Source organism: Salmo trutta, chromosome 1 (assembly GCF_901001165.1).
Source record: "Salmo trutta chromosome 1, fSalTru1.1, whole genome shotgun sequence".
Lineage (NCBI taxonomy): Eukaryota > Metazoa > Chordata > Actinopteri > Salmoniformes > Salmonidae > Salmo > Salmo trutta.
In genome coordinates, this window is record NC_042957.1 from 22,135,459 (window position 1) to 22,162,239 (window position 26,781).

Sequence of the window (26,781 nt, forward strand, 5' to 3'; positions counted from 1 at the left end):
ACTACATATAGAGCTGTGTGTTATTCTAGACTAGGCCACTACATATAGAGCTGTGTGTTATTCTAGACTAGACCACTACATATAGAGCTGTGTGTTATTCTAGACTAGGCCACTACATATAGAGCTGTGTGTTATTCTAGACTAGGCCACTACATATAGAGCTGTGTGTTATTCTAGACTAGACCACTACATATAGAGCTGTGTGTTATTCTAGACTAGACCACTACATATAGAGCTGTGTGTTATTCTAGACTAGACCACTACATATAGAGCTGTGTGTTATTCTAGACTAGGCCACTACATATAGAGCTGTGTGTTATTCTAGACTAGGCCACTACATATAGAGCTGTGTGTTATTCTAGACTAGACCACTACATATAGAGCTGTGTGTTATTCTAGACTAGACCACTACATATAGAGCTGTGTGTTATTCTAGACTAGGCCACTACATATAGAGCTGTGTGTTATTCTAGACTAGGCCACCACATATAGAGCTGTGTGTTATTCTAGACTAGGCCACTACATATAGAGCTGTGTGTATTATATGGATCAATCATCACTAATCAGATTGTTGGGGGCATTGGAGCTTAGAGCAGTGACAGAGCTGCTGACCAGCAGAGGGGGAGAGGAGATAGAATGCTTAGCCAGGGAAACACACATGCTTTATTTAATTTACACCACAACAATGATGACTAGGCAGATTATAAAACATTTAAAAGCATAGACAAACGCACACACACACACACACACACCAAAATGTTGCGGGTAGAGCCTCTTCAAAAAGACTACTGACAACCCTGAACTGATGCAAGGCAGAAAAGGAAAGGGCAGATAGATTAGAAATGCAGAGGAAGGGAGGGATTCACGGTAGTAACTAAATGAGAAAAAACAAACACCACACAGCAGCTCCATCTAGTGGTACAATATCACATCGTCACTTCAAGGATCCATGTATGGAGTACTGTGGTAGAGAAACCAGACTCCCACTGAAAGTAACTCCACTATAACCTCATCTAACAGAGTGTTTACTGGGCACTCCCAACAGTACCTCTGTCTGTCTTTATAAGGTACAGTAAAGTAAGGCTGAGGTGAGGTTCTGATTCTGAGAAGACAAAGACACGGAGACAGACAGACAGACAGACAGACAGACAGACAGACAGACAGACAGACAGACAGACAGACAGACAGACAGACAGACAGACAGACAGACAGACAGACAGACAGACAGACAGACAGACAGACAGACAGACAGACAGACAGACAGACAGACAGACAGACAAGCCATGGTTCTAGCTCTAGGACACTGAACAGGAAACCAGTATTCTTACAATGTCAAAGGATCTGATTAGCTTGTAAAGACACACAAACAAGCAGACTGAACAGTAACAAATATAGAGGAGTGAAACGATGGATAAAGGTCAAATACCATTTGGAAGTAGGGTCAGTCTGTGCCCTGCCAAAGACACAGCAGATAGCCGGGTTCACAGAGCCTTTAACAGAGGTTATCATTTCCATAGCGAAGCCACACTGACAACACTAACACAGCCAAACACCAAACCCACACACGCAATGCAGGCAGGCCAAAGGGCTTTAAACACATGCACATCTGACTGTGTACTTAACCCCTCCCTCTGTTCCCATTCTAAACCATATAAGTACAGTACAAACACACACAGTTTCATCAACACAGAGGGGTGTTGGAAAACATCCTTTCTCCCTCGGTCATATAGCTACGTATCTGAGAGATACACAATCACTCTCTCTGTGTGCATTAGGTTCAACATTTTCACATCCCCAGCGGGGGGTATAGAGTGATGCGGACAGTGGGCACACTCACACATACATTAGTGGTAGCATCAGCACAATAGGGGTCGCTTGGACTAACACACACACACACATTAGCAGCCTTGCCTTTGACAGAACTAACTAAACAGTGGGGGGTTCAAACTGACACAGTGACTGGCACACACACACTCAGACAGACACACAGACACACACACACACACACACTCAGACAGACAGACAGACACACAGACACACACACACACTCAGACAGACACACACACACACACACTCAGACAGACACACACACACACACACACACACACACACTCAGACAGACACACACACACACACCCTCAGACAGACACACACACACACACCCTCAGACAGACACACACACACACCCTCAGACACACACACACACACACACCCTCAGACACACACACACACACACACACCCTCAGACACACACACACACACACACACCCTCAGACACACACACACACACCCTCAGACACACACACACACACACACCCTCAGACACACACACACACACACAGACACACACACCCTCAGACAGACACACACACACTCAGACAGACACACACACTCAGACAGACACACACACACTCAGACAGACACACACACTCAGACAGACAGACACACACTCAGACAGACACCCTGACAGACAGACACACACACTCAGACAGACACACACACACTCAGACAGACACCCTGACAGACAGTGTGTGAGTCAGTCAGGGTTCAGTACTGCATGGGTAGGTAACCCCCCGGCCCAACATGCAGGGCGGCCGAGCTCTCACAGCCCACTGGTTCTGAATGGGGATTATGGGTAGTCAGTCAGGAGGTGTGTGTGTGTGTGTGTGTGTGTGTGTGTGTGTGTGTGTGTGTGTGTGTGTGACTACACCTCCCAGACAATGCTGTTGATGCCCACGCTGGGTCCACACTGGGAAGAGCTCATCCACTGTGTGTGTGTGTGTGTGTGTGTGTGTGTGTGCAAGCAAGTGCTCGTGCGTGGGCCCGTGCGTGCCTATGTGTGTGTTTGTACAGGGGAATATTACGGAAGGCTCAGAGAAAAGGGACAATGGTTTCCAGGGAGACCCAGGGGGCTGAAGGTAGGGAGAGTGGGAAAACACCTGCATGCTGTGTTCTGTTTGTCTGAACAATCATCCGCTGTTAGAGTCAGCTATTGTCTAAGGAGCTCAGGCTAACAAAACTCATCCATTGTCTACAGGAGGACTATGGGGGAAAAAACTCCATTCATTGTCTACAGGAGGACTATGGGAAAAATTACTCCATCCAATGTCTACAGGAGGACTACAGGAAACAAATCCATCCATTGTCTACAGGAGGACTATGGAAAACGCCATCCATTGTCTACAGGAGGACTATGGAAAACTTAGCCATTGTCTCTAACCAACTGTAGCGAACAGAACTCGTCCATTATCTAGAACTCCTGCTTGTCAACAGAACTCCTTTGTAGTCTACAGGACTCATCCATAGTGAGAACTTGTTCTACAGAACTCATCCATTGTCTTTGGAACTTCACGTCCGTAGTCTAACCTGCTTTCTGTAGCATCTTAAAAGGTGAACTGAAAGAGAATAAGCTAAATAAAAGCAAAGTCAAAGCTTATCAACACGTAGGGTCACTAATAGCTCATCCCTCATCCTCTAAAACACATCCCTCATCCTCTAAAACTCATCCTCTAAAACTCATCCCTCATCCTCTAAAACTCATCCCTCATCCTCTAAAACACATCCCTCATCCTCTAAAACTCATCCTCTAAAACTCATCCCTCATCCTCTAAAACTCATCCCTCATCCTCTAAAACACATCCCTCATCCTCTAAAACTCATCCTCTAAAACGCATCCCTCATCCTCTAAAACTCATACCTCATCCTCTAAAACTCATCCCTCTAATAACTCTAATAGCTCTAAAACCTGTATGACGGACCAGACTGGCCTGGTCCTTCATACAGGCTGTGATGAGGGTGTTAAATGCCATCACAGGTTATATATAGGTCTGGAACCAGCCACTAACATGGAGAGACAACACCTGACCCCAGCCATCCCAAGAGTGTATGCAACTCAGAGACACATTGCTTGAATTCACACTCACATAAACACTCTCACGTAAAACACGACCATCTCCAAACGTGCTACTTTATATCAATGAGCAAACTTGTGCATGTGCTCATCATTATACGTTTCCACACATACCTGCATAGCACACATGTATGCCTGCCTACACACACCCACACTCATACACACACCTCCATAACACGTTTGCTACACACATGCCTGAGATTCACAATGGACACCAGAGGGAGAAGTCGACAGACTTTACACTGTTTGAGCTTCACACTGTAATCAGTCATGGCGTGAATCTCCATACACAACCATCTATCTACTGCTCTACACCTAACCCACTACCATCAACTTCTACAGAGAATTCAGTTACAGCAAAGTCAATCTACTCTAAACCCAAAACAACAGTTGTATCATGAAGTACAGCGCCTTCAGAAAATATTCATACCTCTTGACTTACTGCACATTTTGTTGTGTTACAGCCTGAATTCAAAACTGATTAAAAAAAATGTCCTCACCCATTTATACACAATTCCCCATAATGACAAAGTGAAAACATGTTTTTAGAATTTTTTGCAAAATGTATTGAAAATGTTGTGTTGATTTGCCCCAAACATAACACTTTGTATTCAGGACATAAAGTTAATTTATTTGCTACATGTTACAGTTTTACTTTAGTGCCTTATTGCAAACAGGATACATGTTTAGGAAAATGTTTATTCTGTACAGGCTTCCTTATTTCCAATCTGTCATTTAGGTTAGTATTGTGGAGTAACTACAATGTTGTTGATCCATCCTCAGTTTTCTCCTGTCACAGCCATTACACTGTGTAACTGTTATAAAGTCACCATTGGCCTCATGGTGAAATCCCTGAGCGGTTTCCTTCCTCTCCGGCAACTGGGTTAGGAATTACACCTGCATCTTTGCAGTAACTGGGTGTACTGATACACCATTCAAAGTGTAATTAATAGCTTCACCATGCTCAAAGGGATATTCAATGTCTGCTTTTTTTTAACCCATCTACCAATAGGTGCCCTTCTTTGCAAGGGATTGGAAAACCCCCCTTGTCTTTGTGATTGAATCTGTGTTTGAAATTCACTGCTCGACTGAGGGACTCTACAGAGAATTGTATGTGTGGGGTACAGAGATGAGATCACGTTAAACATCAATACTGCACACAGAGTGAGTCCATGCAACTTATTATGTGACTTGTTATGCAAATTTTTACTCCTGAACTTATTTAGGCTTGCCATAACAAAGAGGTTGAACACTAGTGGTTAGAGCGTTGGGCCAGTAACAGGAAGGTTGCTGAATCGAATCTCCGAGCTGACAAAGTAAAAAAAATCTGTCGTTCTGCCCCTGAGCAAGGCAGTAACCCACTGTTCCCCGAAGACATGGATGTCGATTAAGGCAGCCCCCCACACCTCTCAGCTTCAGAGGGGTTGGGTTAAATGCGGAAGACACATTTCAGTTGAATACATTTAGTTGGACAACTCACTAGGTATCCCCCTTTCCTTTCCCTTATTGACTGAAGAGATTTCAGCTTATACATTTGAATTAATTTGTAAAAATGTAGTGTACAAAACATATGAACACCTGCTCTTTCCATGACATAAATTGACCAGGTGAAAGCTATGATCCCTTATTGATGTCACTTGTTAAATCCACTTCAATCCGTGTAGATGAAGGGGAGGAAACAGGTTAAAGAAGGATTTTTAAGCCTTGAGACAATTGAGACATGGATTGTGTATGTGTTCCATTCAGAGGGTGAATGGGCAAGACAAAGGATTGAAGTGCCTATGAACGGGGTATGGTAGTAGGTGCCAGGCGCACCGGTTTGTGTCAAGAACAGCAACGCTGCTAGGTTTTTCATGCTCAACAGTTTCCCGTGTGTATCAAGAATGGTCCAGCTCCCAAAGGACATCCAGTCAACTTGACACAACTGTGGTAAGTACTGGAGTCAACATGGGTCAGCATTCCTGTAGAACGCTTGACACCTTGTAGAGTGCATGCCCTGATGAATTGAGTCTGTTCTGAGGGCAAAAGGGGGGTGCCACTCAATGTTAGGAAGGTGTTCTTAATGTTTTGTACACTCAGTGTATGTCTAAGCTGTGATCACTAATACAACGGGCTAACCATAGTAGCATAAAACTAGCGATGCACTGATATGACATTTTTGGCCGATACCAATATCCAATATTTTCATGCCAAAATACCCGATACTGATATTTAAAATTTAAGCATTCTAGTACAGTTAAATAGTTGAAACACACACAAAAAAGTTATTTTGTTGGCATTTACATTTGTCCCCATTACCAGTAAAATATAATCAAAACCTATTTCTTTCACTTACTTGCTGTGCTGTTTCGTTGTTCATTTGTTCAGTCGTTTTATTCTCAACCAGGATTTCATCATACATGTCAAGCAGTGAAGTTTTAGCTCTGTCTGTCCATGGCCTCTTCTGTCGTGGGTCCTCTTCCTCGGTGCGCACTGTCACTGTGTCCGTTTCCATCTTATCCAGCTGTGTCTAACATTTCACATAAACCCTGTTTCTTGTCTGCATCAAAGTAGCGGTCCTTGTACTTAGCATTGAGCATGGTGGCAACACAGTAGAGTGTCAGAGAGAACGCCACCGAATCGCTTGTTCACAGCCTCGAGTACTTTTGTAAGTTTTAAGTCTGTGTCGGCAGTTGTTGACCAGGAGTTTCAATGCCGTGACAGTGGGTATCACGTCTGCTGCAGATGCAGATGTTGAGCTTATTTCTCGAGTCAGTTGTTCGAATGGAGCTAGGAGTGTGTTCATGTTTTCAATGAGAGTCCACTGGTTTGTACTGACTGTTGCAGATAACTCAGTCAGCTGCGTACATGCCAAGCACTCGTTTTTGTTCCAGCAGGCTCTCCATGTAAAAAGTACTGTTCCATCTGGTGGAAACGTCTTGCTATCGTTTTCACTCAAAGCTGCTCCTGTATTGCTTGCAGTCGGCTGTATGCTAGCTGTGAGTGTTTAACATGACCCACTATCTTCCTACCTGTTGCCACTGTCAGATATGCTGCGTTGGGCCAAAACACCTTCGTTCACAGCCAGTTGCAGCGTGTGTGCCACGCACGGCAAACTGGCGACTCCGCATTCTTCCAAAGACTGTCATGTTACGTGCATTATCACGTAGCACAGCGTGTACTTTGTTCTTGGGGATTTTCCAAGATTCAAACATGTTCTCAAATGCCATTGAAATGGCAGCAGCGGTATGAAAACCAGCACATTCTTGAGCATGCAATTCTTCCTCGTCGACCCACTGTACTGTCAGACTCAGCATGCTCATGGGGCTGACATTGCTGATCCAAATGTCAGTCGAGAAGCTAATAGCAGGTAGCTCATGGATGTGCGTTTCAACAAGTGTGTAACTCCGGTAGGGCAACATCTGAAAAATAGCGCCGACGAAAGCCAACATCATCCATTTTGCCGTTAATGGATTTCGCCTTTGAGTTGTCTCGCTGAAATGTTCTTACTCTTTCAAATGACTGCTCGACTTGAACTTGTTTAATTGTTGGAAGTGTGTGCTTAGTTCTTTCTGCTTTTGCTCTAAGTATTCGCTGAACGTCTGGGGGTGAAGCTCTTTCAAATGAGTAAATAGGTCTGTGGTATTGAAAGATTTCACTTTCTCCCCTCAGGAAATAATAGCAGCACAAATGTTGCATATGGCCTTTTTGTTACCTTCCTTTGAAACTTCAAAATAGATCCACACAGCAGACATTGTGGACTAGGTTAGGAATGCTGCTTTGCACGTATAGCGCTGTATTTTTCATGGTGTCATTACATCATACAGGTATGCACGTCAGCTTTGACATCGGTTTTGCACAACGGCATTAAACTATACATAGAGCCGATGCCAAAGTTGGCATTTTAAGCTAATATCGGCCGATTCCGATATGCTTACCGATATATCTTGCTTCCCTACATAAAACCCATCTTAACTATTCCCTGCCTACATAATAGCCACTAGACAGCTTAACCCACATGGCAGAAGGGGCAGAAGAGAGAGATTTCCCAGCATCTGTACTGTACTGGGAACATCTGCCCTCTCTTTGCGCTCACCAGACCGCCACATCAGCAGGATTAATGAAATATCACCCAAACAAAGTAAAATAGACAGATTTAATAAGATGTTAGTCAAGGCAACTAAAAAAACACCAAGCACAGACCAGTTCCCTTTTGGTCCCTAGTCCCTAGCCCCTTATTATGTGTTCATATAATAAAGGCCTGGATTGGTGAGAAGAGAGCAATATGGTCCTAGACTTGTTGTCCAAGTCTGGACAGAGCTGCCAGTCTCATCTAGTTTCACTTGTTGTCCTAGCCTGGACAGAGCTGCCAGTCTCATCTAGTTTCACTTGTTGTCCTAGCCTGGACAGAGCCGCCAGTCTCATCTAGTTTCACTTGTTGTCCTAGCCTGGACAGAGCCGCCAGTCTCATCTAGTTTCACTTGTTGTCCTAGCCTGGACAGAGCTGCCAGTCTCATCTAGTTTCACTTGTTGTCCTAGCCTGGACAGAGCCGCCAGTCTCATCTAGTTTCACTTGTTGTCCTAGCCTGGACAGAGCCTCCAGTCTCATCTAGTTTCACTTGTTGTCCTAGCCTGGACAGAGCCGCCAGTCTCATCTAGTTTCACTTGTTGTCCTAGCCTGGACAGAGCCGCCAGTCTCATCTAGTTTCACTTGTTGTCCTAGCCTGGACAGAGCCGCCAGTCTCATCTAGTTTCACTTGTTGTCCTAGCCTGGACAGAGCCGCCAGTCTCATCTAGTTTCACTTGTTGTCCTAGCCTGGACAGAGCCGCCAGTCTCATCTAGTTTCACTTGTTGTCCTAGCCTGGACAGAGCCGCCAGTCTCATCTAGTTTCACTTGTTGTCCTAGCCTGGACAGAGCCGCCAGTCTCATCTAGTTTCACTTGTTGTCCTAGCCTGGACAGAGCCGCCAGTCTCATCTAGTTTCACTTGTTGTCCTAGCCTGGACAGAGCCGCCAGTCTCATCTAGTTTCACTTGTTGTCCTAGCCTGGACAGAGCCTCCAGTCTCATCTAGTTTCACTTGTTGTCCTAGCCTGGACAGAGCCGCCAGTCTCATCTAGTTTCACTTGTTGTCCTAGCCTGGACAGAGCCGCCAGTCTCATCTAGTTTCACTTGTTGTCCTAGCCTGGACAGAGCCGCCAGTCTCATCTAGTTTCACTTGTTGTCCTAGCCTGGACAGAGCCGCCAGTCTCATCTAGTTTCACTTGTTGTCCTAGCCTGGACAGAGCCGCCAGTCTCATCTAGTTTCACTTGTTGTCCTAGCCTGGACAGAGCCGCCAGTCTCATCTAGTTTCACTTGTTGTCCTAGCCTGGACAGAGCCGCCAGAATCATTTGCCTTCAGTACCGTCTGGATTGGAACATCTGGTGACATCTTAGTTCTACAAGAAATTAGATTCACTTTACAAGGCATACATGTTGCATACTCAACCTGGAGCTTCTGGATTACTCGCTGGAAATGTCCAATTCTAGGATACAACAGCCTGATGGGGTCTAACATAAAACCCATCAACTCCTTGGCCACCAGTCCATTCCCCTAACCCCTACACAACCACCATATTACATTTGTACGAGACACGGTAGGTAATGTGATAAATACAGACTTATGTAGCCAACCATTCCCCATAACATGCCAAGAGCTTACAGTAAATTAAAGAGCTGGGATTTACCGTGGTACTGAGGGGTAAAGTCAAGTCAGGATAGATAACCGCATTCTAACTAACATTACCAGCTTTACTCCTGCTCTGCGGTGGAAAGATGTAGGGCGACAGCCCAAAACACCCCTCATCTTCAATCTGGCAACCCATACGGCTCTAACCTGGCAACCCAAACGGCTCTGAACATTCACCAACTGTGTGGAGCAGAGACCAGGCTTTGTGGAATCTATCTCCGACTACATCAATTCAATACAAACCTTGTATCCATGTTTGTCCTCTGTAGTTGCGTGCCTTTCTTTGTTTGCTGAAATCCATACTTTTTCAAGAAAACGTTAATCAAATACAACCACCGACTGTTCCCTTGTTGAGATTTAATTGGCACATTTGCACTGAGTTTCCATCTTAGAGCAACAGCAATGAGCAAACATTCAGTGGTTCTATTTGATGAAAATTTATTGAAAAAGTATGGATTTCAGGAAACAAAGGCACACAACTACAGAGGACAAACATATGTAAAAGATGGCCATTTTATGATTTACATCATGAGGTATTGACCATGGGTGAATCGATGTAGTCAACTAAATTCCAAAGCCTGGTCTCGGCTCCACGCCATTGGGAAAGATAATCAGAAACTTCCTTCAACATGGAGTAGAGTTTAGTCCGCTACCTCAAACCCAGACTGGTGGGGCCAGTCCAAGTAGACGGAAAAGAAGAAGAGCTGCCGGGTGATGTAGAATAGAGAATCAGTACAGTGCTACTGATAACGTCTGTACATTGGGGTTCTGTGACATGACAGTTTAAGAGTACTTCACATTCTAAATCAAAGCAGGATTAGATGATGGTGACCTTGTTGCCACCTCGGCCAATCACAGCTCAGCCTCTTCAGATACAGAGGTGGCAGACGCTGCCAACCAGAAACCTTTAACTGTTTGGGCCATGTGCCACAGGAGGTGCCAATGAGGTGCTTAGTGTGTGCCAACCGAGGTGCCACTAGTTTGCCAACGTGACCAGTTTTTACATGACCCAGTGCCTACTGCCAATCAAATCAATGCCTGTACATGTCTGCCCTGCCTCTGGCTATGGCAGTGTTTCTGTAAAAGAGAAAAAAATTAAGAAATTTGACCAACAAAAAAAGAGTGCGAGAGGGAGAAAGATAATGCAAAAGACATCAATTAGAGAATGAGACAGAGGTATAAAAAAAACACTGAATGAAGGAGAGAGAGAAAGACAGATCTAGAGAAAATAGCAGAGAGCTGTGAGTGTAGAGCTTTTGTGTTGTCCTTTCTGTTGCTGCTCTGCCCTGCCCGGCTGAGCCCAGCGCTGCCTGGCCAACACATGGCGCCACTCTGCAGCACAGGACAGCACTACAGCAACTGCTGCCCTCCCTCCCTGGCAGCTGCCAATGTGAAAGAGGAACACACACTCCACAGTCCACACTGCGCTTAAAATACCCTCCATTCTACTTAACTCAGACATATTGAACACACATATGCTGAACACACACACAACACATTCCATAGTAGACAGCGCTGAAACTTCCTTTAAAGTTTAAACAGACACACTAGACAGATGTTCACAAAAAATCTAACAACTGATCAAAGCAACACTTTTAATACATTACAACTTGAATCTACTCAACTTCTCTTCCTCACTTCCCTCTATACAGGAAGAGATGGAGAAGGAGTATGACAGAGAAAGAGAGAAGAAAGTAAACTCCCTACAGTATAAAGGAAAACAAAGGAAGACATGTGGAGAAGAAACCGCTGTGACCGAAAGGAGAGAAGTTTTCCGTCCGGAAAAGAGATGGGGTTAAACCTTCCCTTTGTCTCCGAACTCGGATGGAAAAGTTCCACACGCAGATTGCGTTAAGTTAATTTTCCGCTCCACACACACGATTGGTCCTACCTTTCAGACAGAACATGGCTTTTCCTTAAGTTCCACAGACATCCACAGAGGTGTTGAATGAAGTGGTCAGACCTAGTCCTTGAGCTACTCCCTACTTTTCTGTCCTCTCTTTTTTTCTTTAACCCCTTCTTTCCCTCCCTCTCTCACTCGCTCTCCCTCACTCTGCACCCCTCTGTCAAAGTGCTTACACACAGACCCACGGACCCAGACACTCACACACTCTCCTCTCTCTCTCGCCCCATCTCTCTCTCTCCCTGACACACACACACACACACACACACACACACACACACACACTCACAGTGGCAGCCAGCCAACGCATGCACCGCAGGAAACTGCTTTACAAACCCCACTCTCCCCTTCCCATCGCTCTCCCCCTCTTCCACACTGACAATCCACCTATCTCTACCCCTCCCCCTAACTGAAAAAGTAGGCAGATAGAAGCTCTGCCTCACTCACAAAGCTCCAACTATCCCATCCCCCTTTTATCACACACATTTAAGCCCATTTAAGCACACAGTGTTATTTGTGTACTTGTTTGACATTTTACTGCACTGTTAGGAGCTAGTAACACAAGCATTTCACTGTACCCGCTATAACATTTGCTAAACTGTGTATGCGACAAACACACTTTGGACACACAAACACACACCAGTTATTCACGCACGCACACACACACACACACACACACACACACACACACACACACACACACACACACACACGCACACGCACACGCACAACCATTGGGGTTGGCTGGGGTGTGTGATTGTTCTGAAGTTGGTCCGTCAGCAGTTGGCAGGGGGCCCGGCTCGAGCCTGCCCATTGTGCTGTGATCAAACATAATCGCTTAATCCCCCCAACTCAACTGTTTGTTATCAAAACCAGCCACGTCCACTGCCGCATCCAGGGACCTCAGTGCTCAGAGCCGGACACACAGAGTACAGCCTGTCCACACCAGCAATAGAGACAGTACTTACTGACTCACTGATTGACCGTGGTCACATGACCGCCTCAAAACCCTGGGATTCAACTAGTTTCCTTTCGTATTGACAGTTCATGTTAGCCTGAGTGTGTAAGATGTGTCCAAAGTATAACCAATAACCTAGGGTTATTAATATTCTCTGCCACAATATTTTGGCTGAACATAGTGTGGTATTGTGGTTCTGTACAAATTCCTGACCATGTTAGTTTATCAATGACTGATTCCATTTTCTGGCTGTTTTCCTCAGGAGGTCCACTAGAAAGGCTGAGGGTTCACCTTCAACAGCTACTGTACCTTGGTGTGCTGTGACAAAACGTCCCCAGCTGGCTGTGGCATGTGAAAGCTGAGCGGAGGAATGCCACACTCTCTCGCCCTTCAGAGGAAGGGGACTGAGTGGTGTATATCATGAGGCATAGCGGACATAACAGTAAGCATCGTTAGGACACCAAACATCCACACTTGCATCCTCATCGAGACAAAATAACCATCCATTCTATAGCTGAGACCCTAGAAGCTGAATATGCACCCTTGGGATGGAACATGACCCAGTAAAAATGTCCAATCTACAATGGACATAAATGGACACTAAGGCAAGCACCCTAAACAGCCAGGAACAAAGATGAAAACAGAAAAATAGTGTATGAATCATGGAGTGTCACGGTCGGTTAAAACAGCGGTTTCCTGTGGACTAAAACGCTGACTGGACAAGACATCGATTTCCAATGAGAAGCTCTAATGGCCTTCTCTTAGACTGGTGAACCCATTAGCTGCTGTCTCTAACATTGTGGAGAGGTGAAGCTATACCAGGAGCTTGTTATGCGAGCTAAGAGCTCCACAACACTATTCACAATGAATTAGTCAGTCGGTTAGGAGAAATAACCAGATGCAGACATAATCAACTGGTTTGGGTATTAAACTAGTTTAAATGCTAATTTTCTATCTTAAATGCTAATGTCACTCAACAATGAGTTTGCGCCAACCACAATGGAAGAGAAGCACAATGGATCCTCCCAGAATCAGAACAGTTGAGAAGGTTTTGTGGGCATGCTTTGTGGTATGGTTTGTCACACCCAGAGGGGGATTTGGGGAAGAGGAGAAATCAATGACTAAAAGCCCAAAGCACTGTGCTCACGTCACGACAATGTCAAAATGTTGTGTCCTATTTTGTAAAGAAGTGCGTGTGTGCTCGCACAGAAAATGTCACATGAGATTTGTCCTGTGAGAAAAATGTCCTGTGTGTGTGTCAATCCCACTGTGGTGCAGGTTGCATGTTGCGATACGTCTGCCAGTACCAGGTGCTGTACATTACCGTCTGATTAGTGTGTGTGAGAGGGCTCTTCTGCATGAGCCAGTGTGTGAAATGAGAATTCCACAAAAAACACAACCCTGAAAATAACGCACCGCTACAAATACACAAACTTGGAACAGACCAACAAACACACCAGTAAACACCACCCTGAAATGTAACACAAATGAGACACAATTTTCCAAAATGGAAACTGAACAGGGGTCTGCTCAAACCTTCAAAATTGCATCCTCCTAGAAAGTGATCACTGATCTGACATGGCTGAATGGGGGAAAGGCAATAGGTTTGGAGGTGTGGAAATCTCATTTCTAATCCAATCATGTACAGATCAGTGGTTCACTAAAGGAATGGAGGAAGCAAGAATGCATTAAAGACAGTCAAACAGCCTATATTTCTAGCTGGTCACAACATCGAACTCTGGTCATTTCCATGTAAAAGGACCCATGAGCAGCAACATGGGAAGTTCATAGGAGCATATCAAATCTGGTGTCAAATGAAAGCTAAGAGTATATATATATATATATATATATATATATATATATATATATATATATATATATCATTTTTTAATTAAGGCATATAATTTTTTTTTTAAAATAGATCGTTTTCCATCCTAAAAATGAGGAATAAGTAAAGGCTTTGATTTCTGGATAAACAGATGGAAAAGGGGTCTTAGAAAACATCTACCAGAAAAAGTCTTACAAGGTATCAGAAATACATCAAAACAACGATGTTGAAGTAAAGACCACTGGCAACTAATATCAACACTTATATTCAGTTTGTAATAAATGTTTCTGCCTTCTGTAAGTTTAAGAAACATTGCCTTGTGCCTTGACATTTCATTACCAAAAATCTACACATCTTCAAGATATTTTCTAATTTTCTCTCCCTCATAAGTGAGGATAATGAAAGTTCACAGAACCTACAAGTAAAGGTAGACCTATCAATTAATTAGTGTTTTTACTGATATCAATTTTGTATACGAATTATTAAGTGATTGAAACATTAAATCCCGTTACCAAATCGGTAACGAAATTTCAGAAAAATCGGTAAATGGAATTTCCGCAATTGAACTGGTTACATAGAAATCATAAGTCACAAACCACAGTTAGGTTCACAAGTTTGGACAGCACAGTACAGCAAAGTAGTATACAGTTCAGCACAATACAGTATAGTACACAGAGCACACTAGAGTTGAGTACACTATAATGTATTGTACTCTGTACTCTATTCAGGAGGCTGCTGAGGGCTCATAATAAAATGGCTGGAATTGAGTAAATGAAATGGCATCAAACATGTGTTTGATGTATTTGATACCATTCCACCTATTCAACTCCAGCCATTACCATGAGCCCGTCCTCCCCAATTAAGGTGCCACCAACCTCCTGTGACTCTATTATACTCGACTGAGCTGTACTTTGAGGTCCAAATTTGTGAAACATAGACGATCCGGACCAACCAAATGTTGTCTTGTTTGGGGGCAGAGCTCATTAAATGAATAGCCAGTGTGTAGAATAATACCCAAATATGAAAAAGAGGATATTGTACAGTTGTACCTTTGTGCTCCTATTTAGGATACATCACCATGAAGAGAATGACCTTCATATCCATCATGACGCATCTCTGTGCAGTACAGATCAGGGATGACATTCATTTACCGCAAATCTGTTACCGGGTGTAAATCCACTTCACTTACTGTAGTTCAATAACCAAAATAGATTTTTTTCAAAGTCTGTCACGTCATAGCTGACACACCATTATTTCTGCAAACATCGTCGAATCTTAATTCTGAGTTTTGAAAAACATGGACCAAAAAAACTTATCAAAATTCTCTTACTAAACGTTGCATCTGCACAGTTCTTCCAGTAAATGTGTTTTTGTACAATGTTCTGTGTAAATTGTTAAAAGTAGTCCTTGTGTATAGAGTTGTATGATTTGTTAAACTTTGAAATCAATGTTTTTTGTTTGGCAGCGCAATTCCGTTACTGTGGAATTGCCCCTCTTCCGTTACTGTGGAATTGCCCCTTCCAATGGCCCTGTATAACCAACAATAATTACCATGTCCCTATCTCAGACGTCTGTATTGTACTGTACAGTACTGTACCAGAATGCACATTCACAGATAAAACGTACAGTGTAGTATTTCTGTATGGAACAATGTGAAATGATAACACTAATACACACAGATAAGAGATGAGCTAGTAAGTAAAGTAAGTAGCCTTGCACGAGGCTTAGCTGGGCTAGCTGTAGCTGACATTTAGCTGCTTAGCTGATATAGCGCTCTGGTTAGGAACATAACTTGTCACACAAAGAGACAGAGTACCTGGCATTGGTATGATTTATCTGAACAGTTCTCTCTTGAAATTGACATTTTATCTCAAAGAGGCTAACCTAGATAAGTAAAGATTAAATCAAGAGAATTAATAAATAATCATAGAGGATTTATCATCTCTGTAAACCTGAATAAACCTACATGATGTCATCCATGTTGTATGACATCATCAGATCAGATATCCTGTCTTTACAGGCAGGTATTATCCTCTGAGACCTATAGACGTAGGGTCTTCATTTGACCACCCTGTTGGAGGAGAACTTGTAGTGTATTTGAGGTTTAAAAAAGCTTCTTTTGTTATTTTCCATATTATTTCTATCTCTGAGAAGCTACCGAAGAAAGGGTGGAAAGTAGCCCATGTCAATATATGTAGCATTAGAAATAAGGTTAATGAAATCAATAACTTGTTAATATCAGATAACATTCATGTATTAGCCATTTCTGTCTCACTTAGATAATTAATTTGATGATACAGCAGTAGCAATACAAGGATATAACATTAATAGAAGAGACAGGAATGCTTATGGGGAAGATGTTTATACATACAGTGCCTTCAGAAAGAATTCAGACCCCTTGACTATTTCCACATTTTGTTAGGTTACAGCCTTATTCTAAAATGTATTAAAAATAGTTTTTTTCCCTCCTCATCAATCTTCACACAATACCCCATAATGATAAAGCAAAAACAGGTTTTTAAAAATGTTTGCAAAGGTATTAAAAATAAAAGACAGAAATATATTATTTGCATAAATATTCAGACACTTTGCTATGAGACTCGAAACTGAGCTCCGGTGCATCCTGTTTCCATTGATCATCCTTGCGATTGGTTTTTAGAAATGTATGCTAATTTATTACAAATAAAAAACAGAAATATCACATTTACATAAGTATTCAGACCCATTACTCAATACTTTGTTGAAGTACCAACGTTTGGCAACAATTACAGCCTCAAGCCTTCTTGGGTATGACGCTACAAGCTTGGCACACCTGTATTTGGGGAGTTTCTCACAATCTTCTCTGCAGATCCTTTCAAGCTCTTTCAGGTTGGATGGGGAGCATTGTTACACAGCTATTTTCAGGTCTCTCCAGAGATGTTCGATCGGGTTCAAGTCCGGGCTCTGGCTGGGCCACTCAAGGACATTCAGAGACTTGTCCCAAAGCCACTCCTGCATTGTCTTGGCTGTGTGCTTAGGGTCATTGTCCTGTTGGAAAGTGACCCTTCACCCTAGTCTGAATTCCTGAGCGCTCTGGAGCAGGTTTTCATCAAGGATCTCTCTGTGCTTTGCTCCATTCATCTTTGCCTCGATCCTGACTAGTCTCCCAGTTCCTGCTGCTGAAAAACATCCCCACAGCATGATGCTGCCACCACTATGCATCATTGTAGGGATGGTGCCAGGTTTCCTCCAGACATGATGCTTGGCATTCAGGCCAAAGAGTTTAATCATAGTTCCAGTCTTGGTTTCTTCAGACCAGAGAATATTGTTTATAATGGCCTGAGAGTCTTTAGGTGCCTTTTGGCAAAACTTTTTACATGTGCTTTTTACTGAGGAGTGGCTTCCGTCTGGCCACTCTACCACAAAGGCCTGATTGGTGGAGTGCTTCAGAGATGGTTGTCCTTCTGGAAGGTTCTCCCATCTCAACAGAGGAACTCCAGAGCTCTGTCAGAGTGACCATCGGGTTCTTGGTCACCTCCCTGACCAAGGCCCTTCAATTTGGCCAGGCGGCCAGCTCTAAGACGAGTCTTGGTGGTTCCAAACTTCTTCAATTTAACAATGATGGAGGCTACTGTGTTCTTGGGGACCTTCAATGCTGCAGACATTTTCTGGTACCCTTCCCCAGATCTGTGCCTCAACACAATCATGTCTCGGAGCGCTACGGACAATTCCTTCGACCTCATGGCTTGGTTTTTCTCTGACATGCACTGTCAACTGTGAAACATTATATAGACAGGTGTGTGCCTTTCCAAATCATGTCCAATCAATTGAATTTACCAGTGGTGGACTCCAAATCAAGTTGTAGAAACATTTCAAGGATGATCAATGGAAAAAGGATGCACTGGAGCTCAATTTCGAGTCTCATAGCAAAGGGTCTGAATACGTATGTAAACAATATATTTGGTTTTTATTTTTAATACATTTGCAATAAACTGAAAAAAAACTGTTTTCACTGTCATTATGGGGTATTGTGTGTAGATTGCTGAGGATTTTTATTTATTTCATCCATTTAAGAAAAAGTTTAATGTAACAAAATGTGGAGAAAGTCAAGGGATCTGAATACTTTGTGATGGCACTAATATATATATTGAGCCAAATCCCTGTAATGCTTAGAGAATATCTCATGTCAAGTGTTATTAAAGGCAGGTTCACTTGCCTCATTTAAAGCCTATGCTTTTGGGGTGTTGCTATAGTGCTAACAGTCAGTATCTAAATAATGTGTGTGAAATGCTTGTATGTGATGTAAACAGAGAGGTCTACCTTCTTGGGGACCTGAATATTGACTGTTTTCATCAAGCTGTCCACTCAAGTGGAAGCGTCTACCTGTAACCAGTGCCTGTAATCTGGCTCAGGTTATTAATCAACCTACCAGGGTGTTTACAAACACTAAAGGAACAAGATCTTTCACATGTATCGATCACATTTTTACTAATACTTTGTTCTAAAGCTGTATCTGTACTCATTGGAGAGCCAAAGTACCAAAAGATTTTGCTGCGACTCTTAAGTGGATTATGTTAAAAATATTTGTTGGTCTGATATTATATATTTGATGCTTCACTTGATGAATTTATGAAATTGCTTCTTCCAATTATTGATAAACATGCACCTGTTAAGAAACTGACTATTAGAACTGTTAAGGTTCCATGGATTGATGAGGAATTGAAAAACTGTATGGCTGAAAGAGATGGGGCAAAGGTAGAGGCGAATAAATCTGGCTGCACATCTCTGGCTGATTTACTGCAAATTGAGAAATGATGTGACTAAACTCAACAAAAATAAGAAGAAACTATATTATGAAGCCTAGATCAATGACATAAAGAATTATGGAAATTATGGGTAGAAAGACAAATTCAACTACATCTTTCATCAAATCAGATGGCTTATACATCACAAATCCATTTGGCAAAGTGGGCAAACTTAGGCAGAAAATGCCAACAAGAAACAGTGAGACATCGTATTCATGGTAAAAAAATTGTGGCCTCCCGAGTGGCGCAGTGGTCTAAGGCACTGCATCGCAGTGGCTGGCTGTGCCACTAGAGATCCTAGTTCGAGTCCAGGCACTGTCGCAGTCCATGGGGCAGCGCACAATTGGCCCAGCGTCGTCTGGGTTAGAGGAGGGTTTGGCCGGCAGGGATGTCCTTGTCCCATCGCGCTCTAGCGACTCCTATGGCTTGCCGTGTGCATGCACACCGACACGTGTTTCCTCCGCTTCCAGGTTAAGCGGGCATTGTGTCAAGAAGCAGTACGGCTTGGTTGGGTTGTGTTTCGGAGGACGCATGGCTCTCGACCTTCACCACTCCCGAGTCCGTACGGGAGTTGCCGCGATGAGACAAGACTGTAACTACCAATTGGATACCACAAAATTGGGGAGAAAAAGGGGTAAAAGTAAAAAATACATTTTAAAAAATGGAATTTTGGAACGTTAGTATGGAAGAGGTGGGAAAATGATTGTTATTGATCAATATTGACAAAACCCCTAGCATTGATCACTTAGATGGAAAGCTACTGAGAATGGTAGCTGACTATCTTTCATATCTTTAATCTGAGTCTAGGGGAAGGTGTTGGTCTTCAGGCCTGGAGGGAACCCAAAGTAATCTGCTACCCAGATTGGTAAAGCAGCCTTTACTGGTTCTAAAAGCAGACCTATAAGCTTGCTAACAGCTCTCAGCAAACAAGTTAAAATATTGTGTTTGACCAAATACAATGCTTTTTCTCTAAACAAACTGACAGACTTTCAGCATGCTTATAGAGAAGGGCACTCAACATGTAATGCACTGACACAAATGACTAAAGTTTGGTTGAAAGAAATTGATAATAAGAAGAGTGGGAGCTGTACTGTTAGATTTCAGTGCAGCCTTTGATATTATTGACCAGAACCTGTTGTTGAGAAAACATGTTTTATAGCTTTTCAACCTCTGCCATATCGTGGATTCAGAGCCATCTATCTAATAGAACTCAGAGGGTTTTCTTAAATGGAAGCTTCTCTAATGTCAAACATCTTGGGCATGGTGTACCGCAGGGTAGCTCTCTAGGACCTCTGCTCTATTCTATTTTTACCAATGACCTGCCACTGGCATTAAATAAAGACTGTGTGTCCATGTATGCTGATGATTCAACCATATATGTAATGAAGTCACGGAAATCCTTAACAAGGAGTTACTGTCTGTTTTGGAATGGGTGGCCAGAAATAAACATCTCTAAAGCTAAGAACATTGTATTTGGTACAAATAATTCCTTAAGTCCTAGACCACAGCTGAATCTGGTAATGAATGGTGAGGCTGTTGAACAGGAGAGTAAATTACTTGGTGTTACCTTAGATTGTAAACTGTCATGGTCAAAACATATAGATTCAATGGTAATAAATATTGGGAGAGGTCTGTCCATAAAAAAGAGATGCCCTGCTTTTTTAACGCCACACTCTAAAAAGCAAGTCCTGCAGGCTCTAGTTTTGTCTTATCTTGATTATTGCCCAGTCATGTGGTCAAGTGCTGCAAAGGAAGACCTAGTTAAGCTGTAGCTGGCCCAGAACAAAGCGGCATGTCTTGCTCTTCATTGTAATCAGAGGGCTAATATAAATACTATCAATGCCGGTCTCTCTTAGCTAAGAGATGAGGAGAGACTGACTGCATCACTTATGTTTATAATAAACATTAATGTGTTGAAAATTCCAAATTTGTTTGCATAGTCAACTTACACACAGCTCTGACACACACACTTACCCCACCAGACATGCCACCAGGGGTCTTTTCACAGTCCACAAATCCAGAACAAATTCAAGAAAGCATACAATATTATATAGAGTCATTATTGTAACACACTACGCCGTGAAGGACTGAAATCCTGCAGCGCCCGCAAGGTCCCCCTGCTCAAGAATACATATATATGCCCGTCTGAAGTTTGCCAATGAACATCTGAATGATTCAGAGGACAACTGGGTGAAAGTGTTGTGGTCAGATGAGACCAAAATGGAGCTCTTTGGCATCAACTCAACTCGCCGTGTTTGGAGGAGGAGGAATGCTGCCTATGACCCCAAGAACACCATCCCCACCGTCAAACATGGAGGTGGAAACATTATGCTTTGGGGGTGTTTTTCTGCTAAGGGGACAGGACAACTTCACCGCATCATTTGACGGGCCATTTACTGTCAAATCTTGGATGAGAACCTCCTTCCCTCAGCCAGGGCATTGAAAATGGGTCGTGGATGGGTATTCCAGCATGACAATGACCCAAACACACGGCCAAGGCAACAAAGGAGTGGCTCAAGAAGAAGCACATTAAGGTCCTGGAGTGGCCTAGCCAGTCTCCAGACCTTAATCCCATAGAAAATCTGTGGAGGGAGCTGAAGGTTCGAGTTGCCAAACGTCAGCCTCGAAACCTTAATGACTTGGAGAAGATCTGCAAAGAGGAGTGGGACAAAATCCCTCCTGAGATGTGTGCAAACCTGGTGGCCAACTACAAGTAACGTCTGACCTCTGTGATTGCCAACAAGGGTTTTGCCACCAAGTACTAAGTCATGTTTTGCAGAGGGGTCAAATACTTATTTCCCTCATAAAAATGCAAATCATTTTATAACATTTTTGACATGCGTTTTTCTGGATTTTTCTGTTGTTATTCTGTCTCTCACTGTTCAAATAAACCTACCATTAAAAGTATAGACTATCATTTCTTTGTAAGTGGGCAAACGTACAAAATCAGCAGGGGATCAAATACTTTCCCCCCCCACTGTAGGCTGTGTGTGTCATTTTTAAATGTATGTAGTTCTGTCCTTGAGCAGTTCTTGTCTATTAATGTTCTGTATTATGTCATGTTTCATGTTTTGTGTGGACCCCAGGAACTTTTGCAACAGCTAATGGGGATCCTAATAAAATACCAAATACCAAACATAAGCCTATTCCCCTATCCCCTTTATCACAATGTTGATGATCCTCTTTCAGGTCCGAGTCATGGCGTCCATGGATACATCCCATAATACCAAGATAAGAGGATGCCAGGGAGCAGACAATAAGATGTGGAGTTATGATTATGAAAAGGTGCCCTGTTACGTAAGTTGAGTGTAATTCTACCAAATGGCTCAGGGGAAAGCTTCAGTTTGGTTCAAATGGGTGTAACGCTCTTAAATGACAGATAACAGTTGAGCCATCATGGTCTGTGGGAGCTTAGGGCTTTGGAATGTCATAGGACCGATTCAGGAACTGGTCTGTGGGAGCTTAGGGCTTTGGAATGTCATAGGACCGATTCAGGAACTGGTCTGTGGGAGCTTAGGAATGTCATAGGACCGATTCAGGAACTGGTCTGTGGGAGCTTAGGGCTTTGGAATGTCATAGGACCGATTCAGGAACTGGTCTGTGGGAGCTTAGGGCTTTGGAATGTCATAGGACCGATTCAGGAACTGGTCTGTGGGAGCTTAGGAATGTCATAGGACCGATTCAGGAACTGGTCTGTGGGAGCTTAGGGCTTTGGAATGTCATAGGACCGATTCAGGAACTGGTCTGTGGGAGCTTAGGGCTTTGGAATGTCATAGGACCGATTCAGGAACTGGTCTGTGGGAGCTTAGGAATGTCATAGGACCGATTCAGGAACTGGTCTGTGGGAGCTTAGGGCTTTGGAATGTCATAGGACCGATTCAGGAACTGGTCTGTGGGAGCTTAGGGCTTTGGAATGTCATAGGACCGATTCAGGAACTGGTGGAGAGGTTAAAACTGAGAGGGTTGACTTACCTGAATATGATCCCCAGTCAGTCATCATTATCAGCACATAGAAGAGGCAGAGAGAGAGAGGCAGAGAGAGAGAGGCAGAGAGAGAGAGGCAGAGAGAGAGAGAGAGAGGCAGAGAGAGAGAGAGAGAGGCAGAGAGAGAGAGAGAGAGGCAGAGAGAGAGAGAGAGAGCAGAGAGAGAGAGAGAGAGAGAGGCAGAGAGAGAGAGAGAGAGAGAGAGAGAGAGGCAGAGAGAGAGAGAGAGAGGCAGAGAGAGAGAGAGGCACAGAGAGAGAGAGGCACAGAGAGAGAGAGGCAGAGAGAGAGAGCGAGGCAGAGAGAGAGAGCGAGGCAGAGAGGCAGAGAGAGAGAGAGAGAGAGAGAGAGAGAGAGAGAGAGAGAGAGAGAGAGAGAGGTTGTTAAAGACCATGTATACTCAGCCAGCATCAGTAATATAATACAATACGGCATATGACAGCCCCGTTATAATTTAGTCAGAAGAGGAAAACCTTATCAAATTGCACTGTGCCTGTGTGTGTGTGTGTTTGGTCCTAGGTCTCGAGCCACAGTGGCAGATGGCACACGTCTATCTCTTAATGACAGCTCAGTCTTGTAACATCAGAGCTAGGCCAGGAGTAGTGGGCCAATGTTGTCTCACTATTGCTGAGTTCTGGTAATCTGGAATTACAGGACAACTGGGCTTGGGCCACAGACCCCAAAATGTGTGTGTGTGTACATGTACTGTATGTGTCTGTGTGTGTATGCACTGTATGTGTGTACATGTACTGTATGTGTGTGCGTGCGTGCACATGTGCTTGTCTGTCCAAAACCAAAAGACAATTATGAGAGCATCATCACAAGCCTCTCAGGAGTTACAGCAGATCACTCCAACATAGAATATGAACCTAAATACCTTTCATATCCCACTAATAACCTTTCATAACATGGTAGGACCCAATTCTGGTTTGGCATGTTTGCTGGTTTAATACATTGTTTATTTGGGTTAATGTGCTGTGCTATCCCAAATCACTGTTCATTCAGATTGGTAAACCCAAACATTGACACGCTTGCAAATCCCATATTAGCCTTGCGGCTAACATGGTACTGTAAAACCCATATTACGATTTACACAGAAAACTCATATTACTGGATGGCTAAAAGGAAAAGGAGATTTGACTGACTAACATGGAGAAGCTATGGGACTGGTCTTGTCTTTATTCTGGCTTGGTCCCTCCCAGGATGATGCACCAGACAGATATTGGCTTTTGGAGCCTGAGTGTTCAACCCTTCTGTACAAGATCCCTCTCTACTGAACATGTCCGGTCCTTGATTGGTTCATTAGTGAAGTCCAGTAGAGCAAGTTGGTATTCAATGTAAATGATTGAGGTGATTGGTTTGTCCATGTCCAGTGAAAGTGGGAACATGGTGGCTATGGGAGTGATAAGGACAGTGAAGAGTTAGGCCTAATGGACAGATAAGAGATGAGCTGAAAGTATATGGGACAACACTATAAGCTCACTGTCGCCACCTACAGGCCCCTGGCATAATGACACTTGGTCATTTCTATCCTATTTGGAAAAACAGCTGACTTAGTGCTCTCAACCTATGTTAAAGTAAGAAAGTATGTGCAAAACATTAGACCATGTGTTATAATGTGTAACAATAAAAACGAATAGCATAGATAATACATCTATATAATGTGTCCTGGATATAGCTAGGCTCCTTTCATTATTCTGAGTTTTACTTCATTCAACCTTCCCTAGCGCATCCAATGACAACAAGGGTGTGTCTCTCTTGCTCTGATTGGCTGAGTGAGTTCACAATAGGGAGATCACACGGAACAGCACCAGAACTCTCTGCTCCGCTGTCTGCACCGCCTCCTACCACTGCCATGGCAACCAAGGAAAACATCCAACCGATCACCGGTGGCAACCGCGCTGTAATTGCTGCTTTGCAAACAGCAGCCCAGAGCCAGTCATTAGGAGCTATATATACACACACACAGGCCCGGTGCGTGGCAGCCTATAGCACTTTAACTGGTCTGGCAGGGAAGCTGGAGTCACTGCCAGATGTTATTTATAAGTACATGTATTTTGACTTAAAAATATTTTTGTATTTAAAAAAATAATAATTCAGTCGAGATAAAGGAATAGTGCGAGATTGTGGCAATTAAGCCACTTTTCGACTAATGTAGAGTCAGATGGAACTCATGGATATCATTTTTATGTCTCTGAATGCAGTTTGAAGGAAGCTTCTAACAAGCATTAGCGCAATTGCTAAATAGCGTTAGTTGTTCCTGTAGACTTCTAGTCATTGTGCTACTGCTAGTTAACAATGTCTTGCGAAACATGCCGTTATGAATATAACTACTGGTCCCTGAAGGAGGATCTTCAGTACCGCTCTTCAGCAAGCCCAAATCCCGACGCTCGGGGCCCAAATATGTTATACCTCGTTGCCTCCTTCAGGGAACAGTAGTTATATTCATAACTGTACGTTCCCCTTCAGTCAGTCACACGGTATAACATACTATGGGGACATACAATCATGCCCCAAGCCAGCTCAGAGGATACCAAACTAAAAGGTCCACGGCAGCCCAAGCACACACAAGTTCGACCAGCTCCTAAAATGGGTTACAGAATACTTCCACGAGAAGCCTGTCAGAGCCCCATATAGGGAACCAAACCTGCTGCAACTTGGCTATGCACAAAAATCCATAGACCCCACGGTTCCAAGAACAATACTTTCTTGCGAGCCTGAAATGTCAGAACTCGTACAAGGAACCGCGAGTCCAAAACAACAGAACACCTGTCATGACTTGGTAAAGCACGGCATAGAATCAACCAAGTCAATAAACCACAGCAGCCTGAGACAGGAAACCTGCTGTAACCTGGAAACTGTGTACTCGCACGCTGCCACGGCAGCCCAAGGCTCAAACACACTGTGGTAACCCTGATAATGCACACTAATTGATGCTGCACCCCAAGACAACTGTGGTAACCAGGGTAAATGTGCAACCTGCGCGCCGCCTAACACCCACTCCCAGAACCAGACATTAGGGCTGGGCGATATGGTCAAAATATTATATCACAGTATTTAAAAAAAAAATTGGATGGTATTTTTAGTTTTTGAATAATAAAATTTGTACATTTGCTTTATTTTATTTATTTATTTATTTCACCTTTATTTAACCAGGTAGGCAAGTTGATAACAAGTTCTCATTTACAATTGCGACCTGGCCAAGATAAAGCAAAGCAGTTCGACAACATACAACAACACAGAGTTACACATGGAGTAAACAACATACAGTCAATAATACAGTAGAAAAAAAAATAAGACTATATACAATGTGAGCAAATGATGTGAGATAAGGGAGGTAAAAGCAAAAAAATGCCATGGTGGCAAAGTAAATAAAGTATAGCAAGAAAAACACTGGAATGGTAGATTTGTAGTTTGAAGAAAGTTCAAAGTTCAAATATAAATAATATGGTGCAAAGGAGCAAAATAAATAAAATAAATAAATACAGTAGGGGAAGAGGTAGTAGTTTGGGCTAAATTATAGATGGGCTATGTACAGGTGCAGTGATCTGTGAGCTGCTCTGACAGCTGGTGCTTAAAGCTAGTGAGGGAGATAAGTGTTTCCAATTTCAGAGATTTTTGTAGTTCGTTCCAGTCGTTGGCAGCAGAGAACTGGAAGGAGAGACGACCAAAGGAGGAGTTGGCTTTAGGGGTGACCAGAGAGATAT

General features: G+C 43.2%; 1 protein-coding gene across 7 annotated transcripts in view; it reads right to left on the reverse strand.

Moving 5' to 3' along the window:
• The window catches only part of nhsl1b (NHS-like 1b), a 170,239-nt gene that overhangs the window by 55,866 nt on the left and 87,592 nt on the right, over positions 1-26,781 (reverse strand). The window contains exon 1 of one of the 7 annotated variants that reach the window (XM_029745876.1): positions 11,509-11,867. The exons of the other annotated variants lie outside the window; for them this stretch is intronic. Within the exon in view, the coding sequence (XP_029601736.1) occupies positions 11,509-11,524 (16 nt within the window). The 5' untranslated portion in view covers positions 11,525-11,867. Of the gene's footprint in view, positions 1-11,508; positions 11,868-26,781 lie in introns of those variants that run through there. 7 annotated transcript variants of the gene reach the window in all.